The sequence below is a fragment of the Neophocaena asiaeorientalis genome, unplaced genomic scaffold, assembly GCF_003031525.2.
Source record: "Neophocaena asiaeorientalis asiaeorientalis breed wild unplaced genomic scaffold, Neophocaena_asiaeorientalis_V1.1 scaffold62, whole genome shotgun sequence".
NCBI lineage: Eukaryota > Metazoa > Chordata > Mammalia > Artiodactyla > Phocoenidae > Neophocaena > Neophocaena asiaeorientalis.
In genome coordinates, this window is record NW_020175191.1 from 2208367 (window position 1) to 2223380 (window position 15014).

The 15014-nt window shown below is 41.7% G+C and overlaps 1 protein-coding gene across 2 annotated transcripts; it reads right to left on the reverse strand.

Annotated features, from left to right (window-relative positions):
• Positions 1-8360: 8360 nt before the first annotated feature.
• Positions 8361-14544, reverse strand: BCL2L15 (BCL2 like 15). 2 transcript variants are annotated; one of them, XM_024764945.1, is made up of 5 exons: positions 14436-14544; positions 13645-13801; positions 13203-13324; positions 11006-11230; positions 8361-10366 (listed from the first exon to the last, which is right to left on the reverse strand). In XM_024764945.1, the coding sequence occupies exons 2-5, from the start codon at positions 13769-13771 to the stop codon at positions 10349-10351; spliced, it is 492 nt and encodes a 163-aa protein (XP_024620713.1). In that variant the 5' UTR covers positions 13772-13801; positions 14436-14544; the 3' UTR covers positions 8361-10348. The 2 variants fall into 2 exon arrangements, with proteins under 2 accessions (XP_024620713.1, XP_024620712.1); XM_024764944.1 differs by lacking the exon at positions 14436-14544 and having other exon boundaries at positions 13645-14051.
• Between the last annotated feature and the right edge of the window lie 470 nt (positions 14545-15014).

Genomic DNA, 15014 nt, shown 5'->3' on the forward strand with positions numbered 1-15014 from the left:
GGCTCGCGGCCTCAGTAGTTGTGACGCACGGGCTCTAGGAACAGGCTCCACGGGCTGTTACGGGCTTAGTTGCTCCACGGCATGTGGGATCTTCCTGGCCTAGGAATTCAACCCGTGTCCCTTGAATTGGCAGGTGAATTCTCAACGACTGCATCACCAGGGAAGTCCCTGCTGGAAGATTTTTAATCAGTTTCAATTGCATTACTTGTGATTGGTCTGTTTATATTTTCTATTTCTTCCTGATTCAGTCTTGGAAGGTTGTACTTTTCTAAGAATTTGTCTATTTCTTCCAGGTTGTCCATTTTATTGGCATATAGTTGCTCATAGTATTCTCATATGATCCTTTGTATTTCTGTAGTGTCAGTTGTAAATTCTCCTTTTTCATTTCTAATTTTATTGATTTGAGTCCTCTCCCTTTTTTTCTGATGAGTCTGGCTAAAGGTTTATCAATTTTGTTTACCTTCTCAAAGAACCAGCTTTTAGTTATATTGACCTTTACTGTTGTTTTCTTTGTTTCAATTTCATTTATTTCTGCTCTGATGTTTATGATTTCTTTCCTTCTACTAATTTTTTTGTTGTTCTTCTTTCACTCGTTGCTTTAGGTGTAAGGTTAGGTTGTTTGAGATTTTTCTTGTTTCTTGAGGTAGGATTGTATTGCTATAAACTTCCCTCTTAGTACTGCTTTTGCTGCATCCCATAGGTTTTGGGTTGTCGTGTTTTCATTGTCATTTGTTTCTTGGTATTTTTTAATTTCCTCTTTGACTTCTTCAGTGATGTCTTGGTTATTTAGTAGCATATTATTTAGCCTCCATGTGTTTGCGTTTTTTACAGTTGTTTTTTTTTTTTTTCTGTAATTGATTTCTAATCTCCTAGTTTTGTGGTCAGAAAATATGCTTGATATGACTTCAGTTTTCTTAAGTTTACCAAGGCTTGATTTGTGACAGAAGATGTGATCTATCCTGAAGAATGTTCTGTGTGCACTTAAGAAAGTGTATTCTGCTGTTTTTGGATAGAATGTCCTATAAATATCAGTGAAGTCCATCTTGTTTAATGTGTCATTTAAAGCTTGTGTTTCCTTATTTATTTTCATTTTGGATGATCCATTCATTGGTGAAAGTGGGGTGTTAAAGCCCCAACTATAATTGTGTTACTGTTGATTTCCCCTTTTATGGCTGTTAGCATTCGCCTTGTGTATTGAGGTGCTCCTATGTCGAGTGCATAATATTTACAATTGTTATATTTTCTTCTTGGATTGATCCCCTGATCCTAATGTAGTGTGCTTCTTTGTCTCTTGTAATAGTCTTTGTTTGAAAGTCTATTTTGTCTGTTATGAGAATTGCTACTCCAGCTTTCTTTTGATTTCCATTTGCATGGAATATCTTTTTCTATCCCCTCACTTTCAGTCTGTATGTGTCCCTAGGTCTGAAGTCAGTCTCTTGTAGACAGCTTATATATGGGTCTTGTTTTTGTATCCATTCAGCCAGTCTGTGTCTTTTGGTTGGAGCATTTAATCCATTTCTATTTAAGGTAATTGTCAATATGTATGTTCCTATTATCATTTTCTTAACTGTTTGGGGTTTGTTTTTGTAGATCTTTTTCCTTCTCTTGTGTTTCCCACCTAGATAAGTTCCTTTAGCATTTGTTGTAAAGCTGGTTTGGTGGTGCTGAATTCTCTTAGCTTTTGCTTGTCTGTAAAGTTTTTGATTTCCCTGTTGAATCTGAATTAGATCCTTGCTGGGTAGAGTAATCTTGGTTGTAGGTTTTTCCCTTTCATGACTTTGAATATATCCTGCCACTCTATTCTGGCCTGCAGAGTTTCTGGTGAAAAATCAGTGATTACCCTATGGGGATTCCCTTGTATGTTATTTGTTGCTTTTCCCTTGCTGCTTTTAATATTTTTTCTTTGTATTTAATTTTAGCTTAATTAATATGTGTCTCAGCATGTTTCTCCTTGGGTTTAACTTGTATGGGACTCTCTGTGCTTCCTGAACGTGGGTGGCTATTTCCTTTCCCATGTTAGGGAAGTTTTCGACTATAATCTTAGAGACAGGTCTCTCAGATTGTCTTCATTTCTTTTCATTCTTTTTTCTTCATTTTGCTCCGTGGCAGTTATTTCCACTATTCTATCTTCCAGTTCACTTATCTGTTCTTCTACCTCAGTTATTCTGGTATTGATTCCTTCCACTGTATTTTAAATTTCAGTTATTGTGTTGTTCATCACTGTTTGTTTGCTCTTTAGTTTTTCTAGGTCCTTGTTAAACATTTCTTGTATTTTCTCGATCCATGCCTCCATTCTATTTCCAAGATCCTGAATCATCTTTATTAACATTACTCTGAATTCTTTTTCAGGTAGACTGCCTATTTCCTCTTCATTTATTTGGTCTTGTCAGTTTTTACCTTGCTCCTTCGTCTGCAACATATTTCCCTGTCTTCTCATTTTGTCTAACTTACTGTTTTTGATATCTCCTTCCCACAGGCTTCAATGTCATTGTTCCTCTTGCTTCTGGTGTCTGCCTCCGGTGGTTGAGGTTGGTCCAGTGGCTTGTGTAGGCTTCCTGGTGCCTGTGCTCTGGTGGGTGGAGCTGGATCTTGTCCTTCTGATGGGGAGGGTCACATCAGGTGGTGTGTTTTGGTGGGTCTATGAGCTTAATATGACTTTAGGTCTGTCTGCTGATGGGTGGGTTTGTGTTCCTGTCTTGCTTGTTGTTTGGCATGAGGCATCCAATACTGGAGCCTGCAGGCAGTTAGGTGGGTACAGGTCTTGGAGTTGAGATGGAGACTTCCTGGAGAGCTGTTGCTGATTAATATTCCCTGGGGCCAGGAATTCTCTGGCAGTCCAGCGTCCTGGACTCGGGTGCTCCCACCCCAGAGGCTCAGGCCCAACCCCTGGCTAGGGAACCAAGATGCTGCAAGCTGCAAGGCAAAAGAATAAATAAAATAAGGTAGGGGGAAGAAAACAGACTAACAAAACCCAAGACAAACAGCAAAGACAAAAACAAACAAACAGTAACAACAACAGTTTAAAAAAAAGAAAACAAAGGAACAAATAAAACCCAAGACAAATGGTAAAAGCGAAACCAAACAAAAACAAAAACCAGAAGCACACACACATACAAAAAAAGAAACAAAAACAAAGGAAACAAAACACAAGAGAACAACCAGACAAATAAAAGAACCCAAAAAACGAGATCAAACAATTAAAAACAAAACTAACAAAAACAAAAAACAAGAAACAAAACAAAAGCAAATGCACACACACACAAAAAGCAAAGCAAACATAAAACAAACACAAAAATGATTTTAAAAAGATTAAAAACAAAACATAAGAAGGAAAAAACAGAAAACACCAAAAAAGAAAAGTAAAAGCAGAAAAGTAAAAAACATAATAAAAAAATTTTAATAAAAAATAAAATAATAGTTTTAAAAAACAGAACAAAACATTAAAAAAAATAGTAATATTTTCCTGGGGTCTCAGCTGTCAGTGTCCTTGCCCCCACCATGAGTCACAGCCAACCTCCACTTCTCTAGGAGGCCTCCAGTACCTCTGGGTAGGTCTCTGGACCCACTCTGGGCACTGTGTCAGTAGCTCAGACTCTGACCTGGCCCAACTGTCACTTGCATTTGCCCCCAGTCTCAGTTGTGGGAACACTCACTGCCCATTCAGATATTTCATATATGCAGGGTTTACCAAGTTGATTGCGGGGATTTAATCTGTGACTTGTGCAGCTGCATGTAAAGATTTTCATTCCTCTTCCTTAGTTGTCCCACCCCTTGGGCTCAACTGTGATTTTAGTCCCAGCTCTGCACATGTGCCACCCACAGGGATCTGCTCCCGAAGCTGCACTGGAGCACTCGGGTCTGCCCTGGTGACGACAAGATGTAGAGGTGGCATGGCTGCTGGGGTTGTGGGAGCCCCGGCAGTGACAGGTGCGCAGGGTTTGGGGGTTGGCAGCTGTGAGAGATCCAGTCCTGTCAGTGAGGAGGTGCCCGGGGAAGCCGGTGGCCATGGGCATGAGAGATCTGGGCCTAGTAGGAGCCTTTCCCAGCACTCAGTGGCCATTGTGAGAGGATCAGCCCTGGCGGAGGCCCTTCCTAGTGCCCGGGGGTAGGCACGAGAAAGCCAGCCACAGCAGGGACTTCTCCTAGCACCTGGTGGCAGGTGTGTGCGTGCAGCCTCTGTGGGGACCTTTCCTAGCACTTGGGGGGACAGGGGGTGGCGCATGGGAAGAGAGAAGCTGCAATGGCGGCTCCACCCCCTGCATGTCACTCAACAGTGGCACCTGGCTTCTGTGGCAGTCCAGGTTACCTCCATAAGCATTCCGGTTGCCACTGCCTCCCTCCCGTCCCCTCAGGCTGTCTCCTCACAGCCAACAGCAGTCTTCTCCCTGGGTTTGCTCTCCAATACCCACATTCCAGCTCCCAGCCCTTGTGCACACCAGCAGACACATGTCCCAGTCTGGGGCACGCAGGGATGTGGCACAGACCATCTGTGTAGGTCACACTCTGTCCTGTCCTGGCTGCCACAGACCAGCCATTTCACCCTCCTCTGACAGCCTCAGATGTTCCCCTTCTGTCCCAACTGATTTCCATGTTGGTGAGGGGGCTTCCCCAGATGTAGGAACCTCTCCTCTTCCTCAGCTCCCCACCAAGGGGCACAGTCCCCATGCTGCTTCCTCTCCTCTTTTTCCCTTCTTTTTTCTTTCATCCTACCTGGTTATGTGGGGATCTTTCCTGTCCTTTCCAGTGTCCAAGGTCTTCTGATGGTGTTCAGCCGGTGCTCTGTGAGAATTGTTCCATCTGTAGATGCATTCTTTTTTTTTTTTCAGTTTAAAAATACTTTATTGCCAAAAAATGCTAACCATCATCTGACAATGCAGGGTTGCCACAGACCTTCAACTTGTAAAAAACGCAGTATTTTCAAAGCACAATAAATTCAAGAGCAAGAAAATGAGGTATGCTTGTATTCCATTAGATTTCCTAATAGGTTCAACTAGTTAAAAACAGACTTAAGAACTAACTTGGTAACTGGTGAGAGCAGAAAGACATAGGCATAATAGAGAGTAGACCTGCAGTGTAGAGTACGCTTGATGTTATGAGCACCTGTCTATGTTTTTTTTTTAATTTTTATTTTATATTTGAGTATAGTTGATTCACAATGTTGTGTTAGTTTCAGGTGTACAGCAAAGTGATTCAGTTATGCGTATACATATATCTATTCTTTTTCAAATTCTTTCCCAATTTAGGTTATTGCAAACATTGAGTAGAGTTACGTATGCTATACAGTAGGTCTCTTTTGGTTATCTATTTAAAATATAGTAGTGTGTATATGTCAATCCCAAACCCCCAATTTATCCCCCCCTCCACCTTTCCCCTTCGGTAACCATAAGTTTGTTTTCTAAGTCTATGAGTCTGTTTCTGTTTTGTAAACAAGTTCACTTGTATCATTTTTTTTAGATTCCACATTTAAGTGATATCATATGGTATTTGTCCTTCTCTGTCTGACTTAACTTCACTTACTATGATAATCTCTAGGTCCATCCATGTTGCTGTAAATGGCATTATTTCATTCTTTTTAATGGCTGAGTAATATTCCATTGTATATACGTACCACAATGGATTTTCGTTATCCATTCATCTGTTGATGGATATTTAGGTTGTTTCCATGTCTTGGCTCTTGTAAACAGCACTGCAGTGAACATTGGGATACATGTATCCTTTCCAACCATAGTTTTCTCTGGATATATGCCCAGAAGTGGGATTGCTGGATCATGTCCTCTGCGTGTTCTCTCTTCCTCTCCCTTTGTAGGAAATGTGACTGGAAACAGTAACTCCACGTTTATTTCCAGCGGGCAGGTGATGAATTTCAAGGGCAACATCATCGTGGTCTACATCAGAACTCGCAGGAGGGTCCGGTGGGGCTGGGCAGCGGCACGGGGGAGCCGGTGGGCTGCCCGGTGCAGGAGGAGAGCCCGCCGTGCTGCGACTCGTTCGCGGCCTCGTGCCGTGCTTCCCGGATACGTGCGCGAGCCTCGAGGTGGGCCCAGGACTGCAGGAGCGAGGCACCCCCGGGCCCGACAAGGCCTTGCGGCAAGTGCAGGAGCAGGGAGAGGCTGAGGCCAGCGTGCCCGAGATGCAGAGCTGAGCAGCCGAGAACCTGCTGTGGTTCACAGCGCCCCTTGGAGCCTCGATGCAGCCAGGCAGGCGCAAACTTGCAGGCCTTCCAGCCCGCAAGTTTGGAAGTGCTGCACACGTCGGGAGCCTGTAGATGTATTCTTTTTTTTTTTTTTTTTTTGGGTATTTTTTTGCGGTACACGGGCCTTTCACCATTGTGGCCTCTCCCGTTGCGGAGCACAGGCTCCGGACGCGCAGGCTCAGCGGCCATGGCTCACGGGCCCAGACGCCCCACGGCATGTGGGATCTTCCCAGGCCGGGGCACGAACCCGTGTTCCCTGCATTGGAAGGCAGACTCTCAACCACTGCGCCACCAGGGAAGCCCTGTAGATGTATTCTTGTTGCATTTGTGGAGAGGCAGAAACTCCACATCCTTCTACTCCTCCACCATCTTGAAAAACCCCCTTGAGTTGGGTCTTGAAGATGTGAGTAGAGCCTGAGAAAAATGCTCTACACACATGTAGAGCCATAACAATAGAAAGGGCAGTTGGGGCCAGACCCTGGGGGAACTTGAATACCAGGCTGAAAAGTCAGGCTCTATTTGATGGGAAATGGAAAACCATTGTTTTTTTAAAACAACTTTATTGAGGTAGTATTGACATACAATAAACTACACATTTCAAAGTGTAGGTTTGATAAGCTTTGGCACGCGTACACAGTCATGACACCATTGCCACCATCAGGGTCATGAATATAACCAATTATCTTCAAAAGTTCCACTGAAAGATTTTAAGAGAATGATAATCAAAGCAATGCTTTGGGAAAATGATAGTTTTTAAAAAGTAAATGCCTCCTTCTGATACATTTTTTTAAAGTCTCAAAATCTCCTTCAGTGGCATGTAAAATTTCAAAATGAATTATACCACATCGAAAACTGAATCAGAACAAGGGACAAAGAAATCCCAGCTTTGGCCAATTTGGTGGCAGTATATGGGACAGACTGGAATGGGGCAAGCTTGCAACAGGACAATCAGTTGAAAGCACAACTAGAAGGCTTCGCCAGTAGTCCAAGCAGGGACAAGAGTCCCTATAAACTCTTGTAGGGAGAGTCAGGACAAAAAGGAAGGAATAAGTGAGAAAGACTAACTGGGGGAGTAGGACTGGAGGGAGGGAGAAAGGAAAAATGACAGGATTTGAGCTAGTTGGATGGCAATCTGGGAAAGTGTGGGGATAAGAAAGGTTGATAGAAATAAAGAATTAGAGTTTGTGGATATGGATTTAGCAAGAAGGAAAATAAGTCAGACATAGGAATCACTCACATTGAGGTGAAAGGTAAAGTAAGATTGGCTTGCCTTTGTGGGAGACAGAGTTAATGGAGAGAAAAAAGTCAAGCTAGAACTTTATGAATTCCAAAGCACAGGAGCTCCAAATTGTTTAAGCAGTGCTTAAAATATTCCAGGCACTGGGCTAAGCCCTTGACAAAGTGTACTGTATCTTTTGTCCCTCACAATAACCCTATTGTGGAAACATAGGCACAAAGAAATTGGATTACTTGCCCAATGTCACATGATTTGTCTATGGTGAAACTAAGTTGTTAAAATCAGACAACCTAAATGCCTTCTTGATCTCTGGGCTACAGTGTCTTCTTCTTGCAGCCCAAATCACTTCAGCATTCCTAGGATAAAGGGTGGCCTAACAACAAACACAACACCCAGGCCAGAGCTGCTTCACCCATTTGCCTGGTATACTCCCCAGGGGCACCATATCCTCTATCTCAAGATACTACAGTATAGGGGAGTTCCCTGGTGGTCCAGTGGTTAGGACTCTGTGCTTTCACTGCTGTGGCCTGGGTTCAATCCCTGACTGGGGAACTAAGATCCTGCAAGCTGTGTGGCATGGCCAGAAAAAAAAAATACTACAATTTATTTTTTTTCCAGTTTTATTGAGCTATAACATTGTGTAAGTTTAAAGTATACAGTGTAATGATTTGATATACATATATAGTAAAATGATCACCATAACAAAGTTAACATATCCATCACCTCACATAGCTACAATTTGTGTGTATGGTGAGAACTTTAAAAATCTACTCTCTAAGCGACTTTTAAATATACATTACAGTATTGTTAACTATAGTCACCATGCTGTACGTTACATCCGCAGAACTTTTCATCTCATAGGAAGTTTGTATCCTTTGACGACCTTCACCTGTTTCCTCTACCCCATTCCCCGCCCCACCCCCTGCCCCTGGCAACCACCAATCTGCTCCTTATTTCTATATCATTCAATTTAGATTGCACTTGCTGAGAATTAGTTCAAATGCATAGAGAGAAGAATTTTATTTCATGAACAGAACAGCATTAGTCAAAGTGAAAATAATGATTTCACTTAAGAGGTCAAATACCACAAAACTCACCACGCTGAGTTTACAGTAATGTAAGGGACAAAGGAATACATCAAGTGTCTTAAATTGGTAGCAAAAACAGATAAATTTCTACTAAAGAGAAACATGAAATCTCATTTCTGGATTACTAACCTAATTGTGATTTATCGAAGAATAGAGGAAATAGCATAACTTGAAAAAGTCAGAATACATTAACAGCACTACAGCTTTATTTCTGTGTATCTAAGGGAGCCAGATCGCTGGCTGGGTGAAGGGAGGGGATGTGGTTAACTTTGTTAAACTTTAGCCAAAGCCATTAACGCCTCTCTTAAAAAAATAGGTATAGTAATGCTTTAGTAGTGATTTTCTTCTTGATGTTCAGGTAAATCGTCTGGTTTGGGGACTTACAGATGAAGAAGTCTCTATTTGATGACTGCCTACTAATCTATGAGATTATTAAGAACTGCTATGAGATACACAGACCATAGAAACCATATGTTTTACCTCCAATCACTTGTGGCAGGGCCAGGGAAATGTATACCTTCTATCGAATACTCAGGAGTCACAGAGCTCCTTTTGCCAAAGGTTCTAAAGAAAGTGTGGACTATGCAAAAACTAACAAACACTCAGACTAAATTCTGAAAAAGGAGTTATCCTATCTACAGCTCTGTTTGGAATTATCATGATTGCAACAGAGTTTAAATTACACAAGGAGTAATGTTCATTTAGCTTTAGAGCAGGGGTCTGCAAACTTGAAGGGCCAGATAGTAAATATTTTAAGCTTTACAGGACAGGCTATATGGTGTCTGCTATAACTACTCAACTCTGCTGCTGCGATGCTAAAACAGCCATAAATAATATGTAAACAAGTGAGTGTAGCTGCATTCCAATAAAACTTTCTTTACAAAAAAAAATTTTTAAAGCAGTGGGCTGATTGGGCCTGTGGGCTCTAATTTCCCAACCCTTGCTCTAAAGTGACGGTTCTCAAAATTTATGTGTATATTAGAATCACCAGTGGATCTGATTAAAAAGTTAGGAACCTGGGCCCCAGCCCTCCCCTACAGAATCAGAATCTCTAGCGGATGGGGCCTGGAAATCAGCAACATATAAGGTCACATGCAAGTGGTATGTAAACTGTACTTTGAAAAACACTGTGGTAGGTAGCTTGCCTCATCTAAGCTGGGATGGCCCTACTGTCCCAGAAGTGGGCCAGCACTTCCTGCATCCTGTGGCAATAAAAATGCAGCAACTGTTTTATTGCTCTTTGGCCTTCCTAGTAGAAGAGCAGATGAACAAAGTGCTATTTTTTTTGCTTCCAGCCTTGAAAATACATAAAATAAGTTGGCTCAGGTGAAATTAATATGAGATTTAGGTTATGAATTTAAAAGAAAATCCTCAACTTAAAATAACAAGGTTTTCTAACCAAAGATCTCCCTGAAACCCTTTAGACTGCAAAATTAGTAGACAAGATCCTTACCAGAGGACAGGACTAAATCTGAAGGAATGGTTTACTGTGTGTTCCCTTTTCCCCACAGTATCTCCAGCAAATGCCTGCCCTGTTGCCTGGAATTCCACTACTGACGAGTCACTACTTTAAGTCTGGAGGTCTTTGCTTCAACAAAACCTCATTAAAACTCATGTAAAAACAGAAAGTATAAAATCTCTACAGACCTCTGGGAGCTGCTCCTAACTTTAACAATCAGTAGAAAACAGGTTATTCAGCTAAGTTCAGTTCTGTCCAAGAGAAAGAAGGTTTTGATTTGGTTGTTTCTGTTTTAATTGCCAGAGATCAATCACCCGATCAGTCAAAGAAGATCAAAGTTTTTCAGGCTGGAAAACAGCTCCACCTCTTCTTCAGCTCTCCAGGTTTTCCTAGGAAGGACAATGAATATCCTACAGTCAAAGGAATGGTCTTCAGGAACTCCCTAAAGAAGCCAGAATGACCCACAGATAACTCCAGGGAAGAGAGCTCTTACTAAGGCTTCTGCTGATCTTGGAAATGAAGGGGAGTGCTCTAAGACAGCAGATGTTCTAATGATTACTAAGACATGGACTTAGAATGCCTCCTACCGTTACCACTACAGCAGATGTCACTAACCGTTTTTTTGTTAGATAATAGTAAGATGATTCTGAACTTCCTCAACACACACCCAAAAGATGTTAGGGAAAAAAGACCCAGAAATTTACCAGTAGAGCAAAGTCACACTGAGATTAGAACTCCACCACTAATATACTTCATAGATGATTATGTACAGGAAGTGGAAATTAGCTTGACAAAGTTAGCAGTCAACATTTTAGGTAGCCTGGCTCTGGGGTCCAAGACCCACTGGCTGAGCTGCTGACTCCTCCCCTTTTCCATGGCAAAAAAACCCCGGCATTTTCAGCAAAGTTGGAAGGCCAGTTTCCCTGCATGGTTTCCAACTGATGGAAAGAACCACGAATTGGAGTCCCAGAGATTAGTACAAAAACGATGCAAATGTCTAGCAAAGCCAGGGGCCCCAAAATACTTACCCAACCTCCCTGGGCCTGGATATACTCTCGGATGGCAGTGTTCCCAATGATCATATTTGTCATGGGCGTAGCCACCTGTCTTGCTATCTCAGGAGTCATGCGGACCACACGTTCAAGAAGTTTCACTGACACTGCCAGAAAGGCTCTCTCATAAGCCAAGCTGGAATCCTGGGCACACCAGGCCTTGCTGAGAGAATTAACTGTGTCCTGAAGTATAGCTCCTGCCTGGGGTAAGATATGGGATCTATCAGTGGAGTATCACTGTAAAAGTACAGTAGGCTGCAGGTGTAGGAATCCAGTAAAGCAAGTGTTTCTCAAAGAGTGGCAAGTGCACATTGGTTGTATCTAAGGTAATCTTAAGAAGTAGATGGATATAATTCAAAAAGAGTCATGTACCACAATGTTCATTGCAGCTCTATTTACAATAGCCAGGACATGGAAGCAACCTAAGTAAAACAGCTCAGAGGTTAGGGGAAACAATCCCCTGCATAGTTGAAAACCTACATATAACTTTATGGTTGGCCGTCTGTATCTGCGGTTCCACATCTGCAGATTCAACCAAGTGCAGAGCGTGTAGTACTGTACTATTAAAATAATTTTTTTTAATTAAAAAGTAAAAGTAGATCCAGCTACCAGCTACCGAGGAAAGCTTCAGTGCAAGCAATTAGGTGTGATAAGTCCAGTTCTGCCTGAGCTGCATTCAGTAGGAAGATAAAGCATAATGGTTAAGGGTGTGGTTCAGCACAGAGATACAGAGAATAGATTGGTGGTGACCAGGAGATAGGGCGAGGTCAAAATGGGTAAAGGAGGGACTTCCCTGGTGGCACAGTGGTTAAGAATCCGCCTGCCAACGCAGGGGACATGGGTTCGAGCCCTGGTCCAGGAAGGTCCCACATGCCACGGAGCAACAAAGCCTGTGGGCCACAACTACTGAAGCCCGCACACCTAGAGCCCGTGCTCCACAACAAAGAGAAGCCACTGCAATGAGAAGCCTGCGCACCACCACGAAGGGTAGCCCCCGCTCACCACAACTAGAGAAAGCCCACGTACAGCAACGAAGACCCAACGCAGCCAAAAATAAAATATTAATTAATTAATTTAGAAAACCAAAAAGAACCAAAATGGGTAAAGGGGGTCAATTTTATGGTGACAGAGAGAAACTAGACTTTTGGTGGCAAGCATGCTGTGGTGTATACAAAAGTGGAATTATAATGTTGTACACATGAAATTTATGTAAAGTTATAAAGCAATGCTACCTCAATTTAAAAAAAAAAGTGTGATTCTGGAATCAGTCTGGGTTCAAATCCTAACTTCAACACTTACTAAATAATCTAATTACTTATTTCCCTATTCTTCAGTTTCCTTATCAGCTTAAATGGATACTAAGTCAGAAAATACTTTTTGAGGGCCTATTGTATATCATGTTCTGTTCTAGGTTGTGTGAATATAGCAGTGGACAAAATGGGTTAAATGTTTGCTCTCACAGTGTTACACACAGATGAGAGAGGTTGCACTGTGGATAACAGTTTCTATAATGCCTCATAGAGTGGTGTAAGGATTAAATGAGATAATAAATGTAAAGCATTTAGAATACTGTCTGGCACATGGTAAGTGATGAGTTAATATTAGCTGTCATTATTGATATTAACCAGCAACCTCTTCTAGAACATTGCCTATGGTATTTATATCCCATACAAAGTCCAGGAATCAGGACACTGATGAAAAGCCAGATACGCCCTAGTGGCTGCTGTACTTATCCTTTGTTGCGTCGGATTTGTCAAATGCCTATCCTTCCTGTATATAATTTTATTGCTGGACCTTGAGGAAAAAAAGATGTCCACTACCAGCAAAATAAATATTAAAACAGGTGCATAAAAGAATAAAATGCTTTACGAAGAATAAAATGCTATATATATGCTCTATGCCATTAAGCACAGCTCTGATGAAAAACAAATAGGAACAATCTGAAGGCTGATCAGCCTATGCCAAAAGCTCTCCACCTCAATACCACCTAGGCTTTGATTAACTGCTAAAGAGTCGGCAGTTGAAGAATTCCTGCTGTATCTCCTTGGATGCATTAAGCCCCCAAATCTTTCACAGAACATTTCTAGTCACAGTCATATAGGAGTAGTAAGAGAAGGATATCTGAAATAGAAAAAAAGCAGCAAACAATAGAAGGAAGTAGCAGAAACTTGACCTGTCCCTGAATGGTTTCTGCGATGATGTTTTTGGCAGAAGCTTCCAATTCTCCATTGAACTGGTCACCCAACATCCGAAGGCGACCAGCAATGATGGCCACATCAAAAGAGCAGACCTCTCCTAAAACAGAGAGAACACAGGCACATTCGTCACAATGCTTGAAGGGATGGCAAGTCCCAGGAATCTGGGCATTGAAAAAAGTTCTCTAGACTTTTTAAACAATTTGGGCATCATTCTCTCCGAAGAAAATCTTCAATATTCTGTCAACACCAATAGAAGACAGAAAATCTCCCTTCACTGGGAATCTCTTTCCCTTCTATAAAGACTTCAGATATTGCTGAAAGCTTAGAGCTTACCTTTTGAAACTTAAGAAGAAATAAGTAAGAATATTCAGATTCTCTTGTTGACCTGCAATTACCACCTCAGGCCAGGAGCCTTACCTGAATCTAGTTCGTCTGCACAACGTAGGGTCCGGTTAGCAACCTGACAAGTGGGACCTAAGAAGTCTGTGAGTAGAGAGTCTATAATGCATTCCGTTTGCTCCTCAAAGGTTCGGGGGCTCTTCATTTTAGGTGTTTATGGCCAAGTTTTGCTTGTCTACAAAACAAAGCAGTTTTCAGCTCAGAAGGAAGTCAGAAACACTGGTAAACCAGATGTGTCCCTCTTGTAAAGTTTCTTAATGGGACATGGAGTCCTGGAGCCTTTCCTACCACCTGTCTTCAAGACAGCTGCTCAGAAAGATGGGACTTCTCTGAAGAGCTCACCCACACACAGCTAGGGAGGTTTGTTGAAGACTTTCAGTTCCTTATCTCAGATCCACACCCAAGCTAGTACCTAGGGTTAATGAATAACTTTAATAGTTAGATAGCCAATCTAGAACTGAAAGAGTCAAGGAAGAGCTCTTGGGCAACACTGAGAAACTTCCTGCTGGGTTCTGGGTATGGTGTAATTTAAAGAAAGAAATTTTGAAGTTCTATTACACAAGCATTCAACTCCTGACTATGGCATTCGTTTGCCACTATCACACACCGATTACTTACTGAGTACCAGTGTGTAAGAAACTACACATACTTGGCACTATAAATAACCCAGAAAAATGACACAGATACAGTTCCCATCCTCATGGGGTCATACTTCAGCATGAATGACAGATATTAAATGACTAATCATATAATTTCTTGTGCTTATTAAGATATAGTGTGTTACTACAGTGTATAATAAGGAAACAAACCTGGGGGTAAGGAAGGCTTCCTTGAGTAGTAACATCTGAGACGAGCTCTGAAGGACAAGCAGGGATTCATTAGGCAAAGAGTAGGAATATGACCATTCCAGATGGAGGGTATAGGATATATAAAAGCTGAAAAGATGAATAAGAATTTGCGCATTTGAGGAATTGTAAATGGGGACAACACAAAGTATTTCACAGGGAAATAACAAGGATTAAATAAGATAATGTTATGTGGAATGACCCAAGAGTATCTGACACACAGCAAGTGTTAAATATCTTCCTTTTAGCCCAAGGTCTAATGACCAGGATTAAAAGGGATCTGGGATTTCTCTAATATAATTAATTGGGATTTTCCTAATAGGGTTGGACTCCATTGTCGTTTTACAGGTTCTCAGGATTGGACACTTCATAGTGGCTGCCTTCTTAATGTAACTACACCTAGATTCTGGGTTTGTATCTCAGAAGCAGCACTCAAACCTATCAGCCCTTCCAGGTATTCTAACCTGGTGAACTAGTAAGAGATTCAAGCATAAACAGTAAGTTAGTTGTTCAAAGTGGAATTTCTAGCTTGCAAGATAATCA

What these genes read in the sequence shown, in the direction of transcription:
- BCL2L15 (XM_024764945.1), bottom strand. Translation starts at nt 13,771, where the DNA reads ATGAAGAGCCCCCGAACCTTTGAGGAGCAAACGGAATGCATTATAGAC. An exon ending in TGCAGACGAACTAGATTCAG is followed by an intron (nt 13,325 to 13,644) that starts GTAAGGCTCCTG and finishes TCTCTGTTTTAG; the next exon opens with GAGAGGTCTGCTCTTTTGAT. An exon ending in CAGAAACCATTCAGGGACAG is followed by an intron (nt 11,231 to 13,202) that starts GTCAAGTTTCTG and finishes ATCTTACCCCAG; the next exon opens with GCAGGAGCTATACTTCAGGA.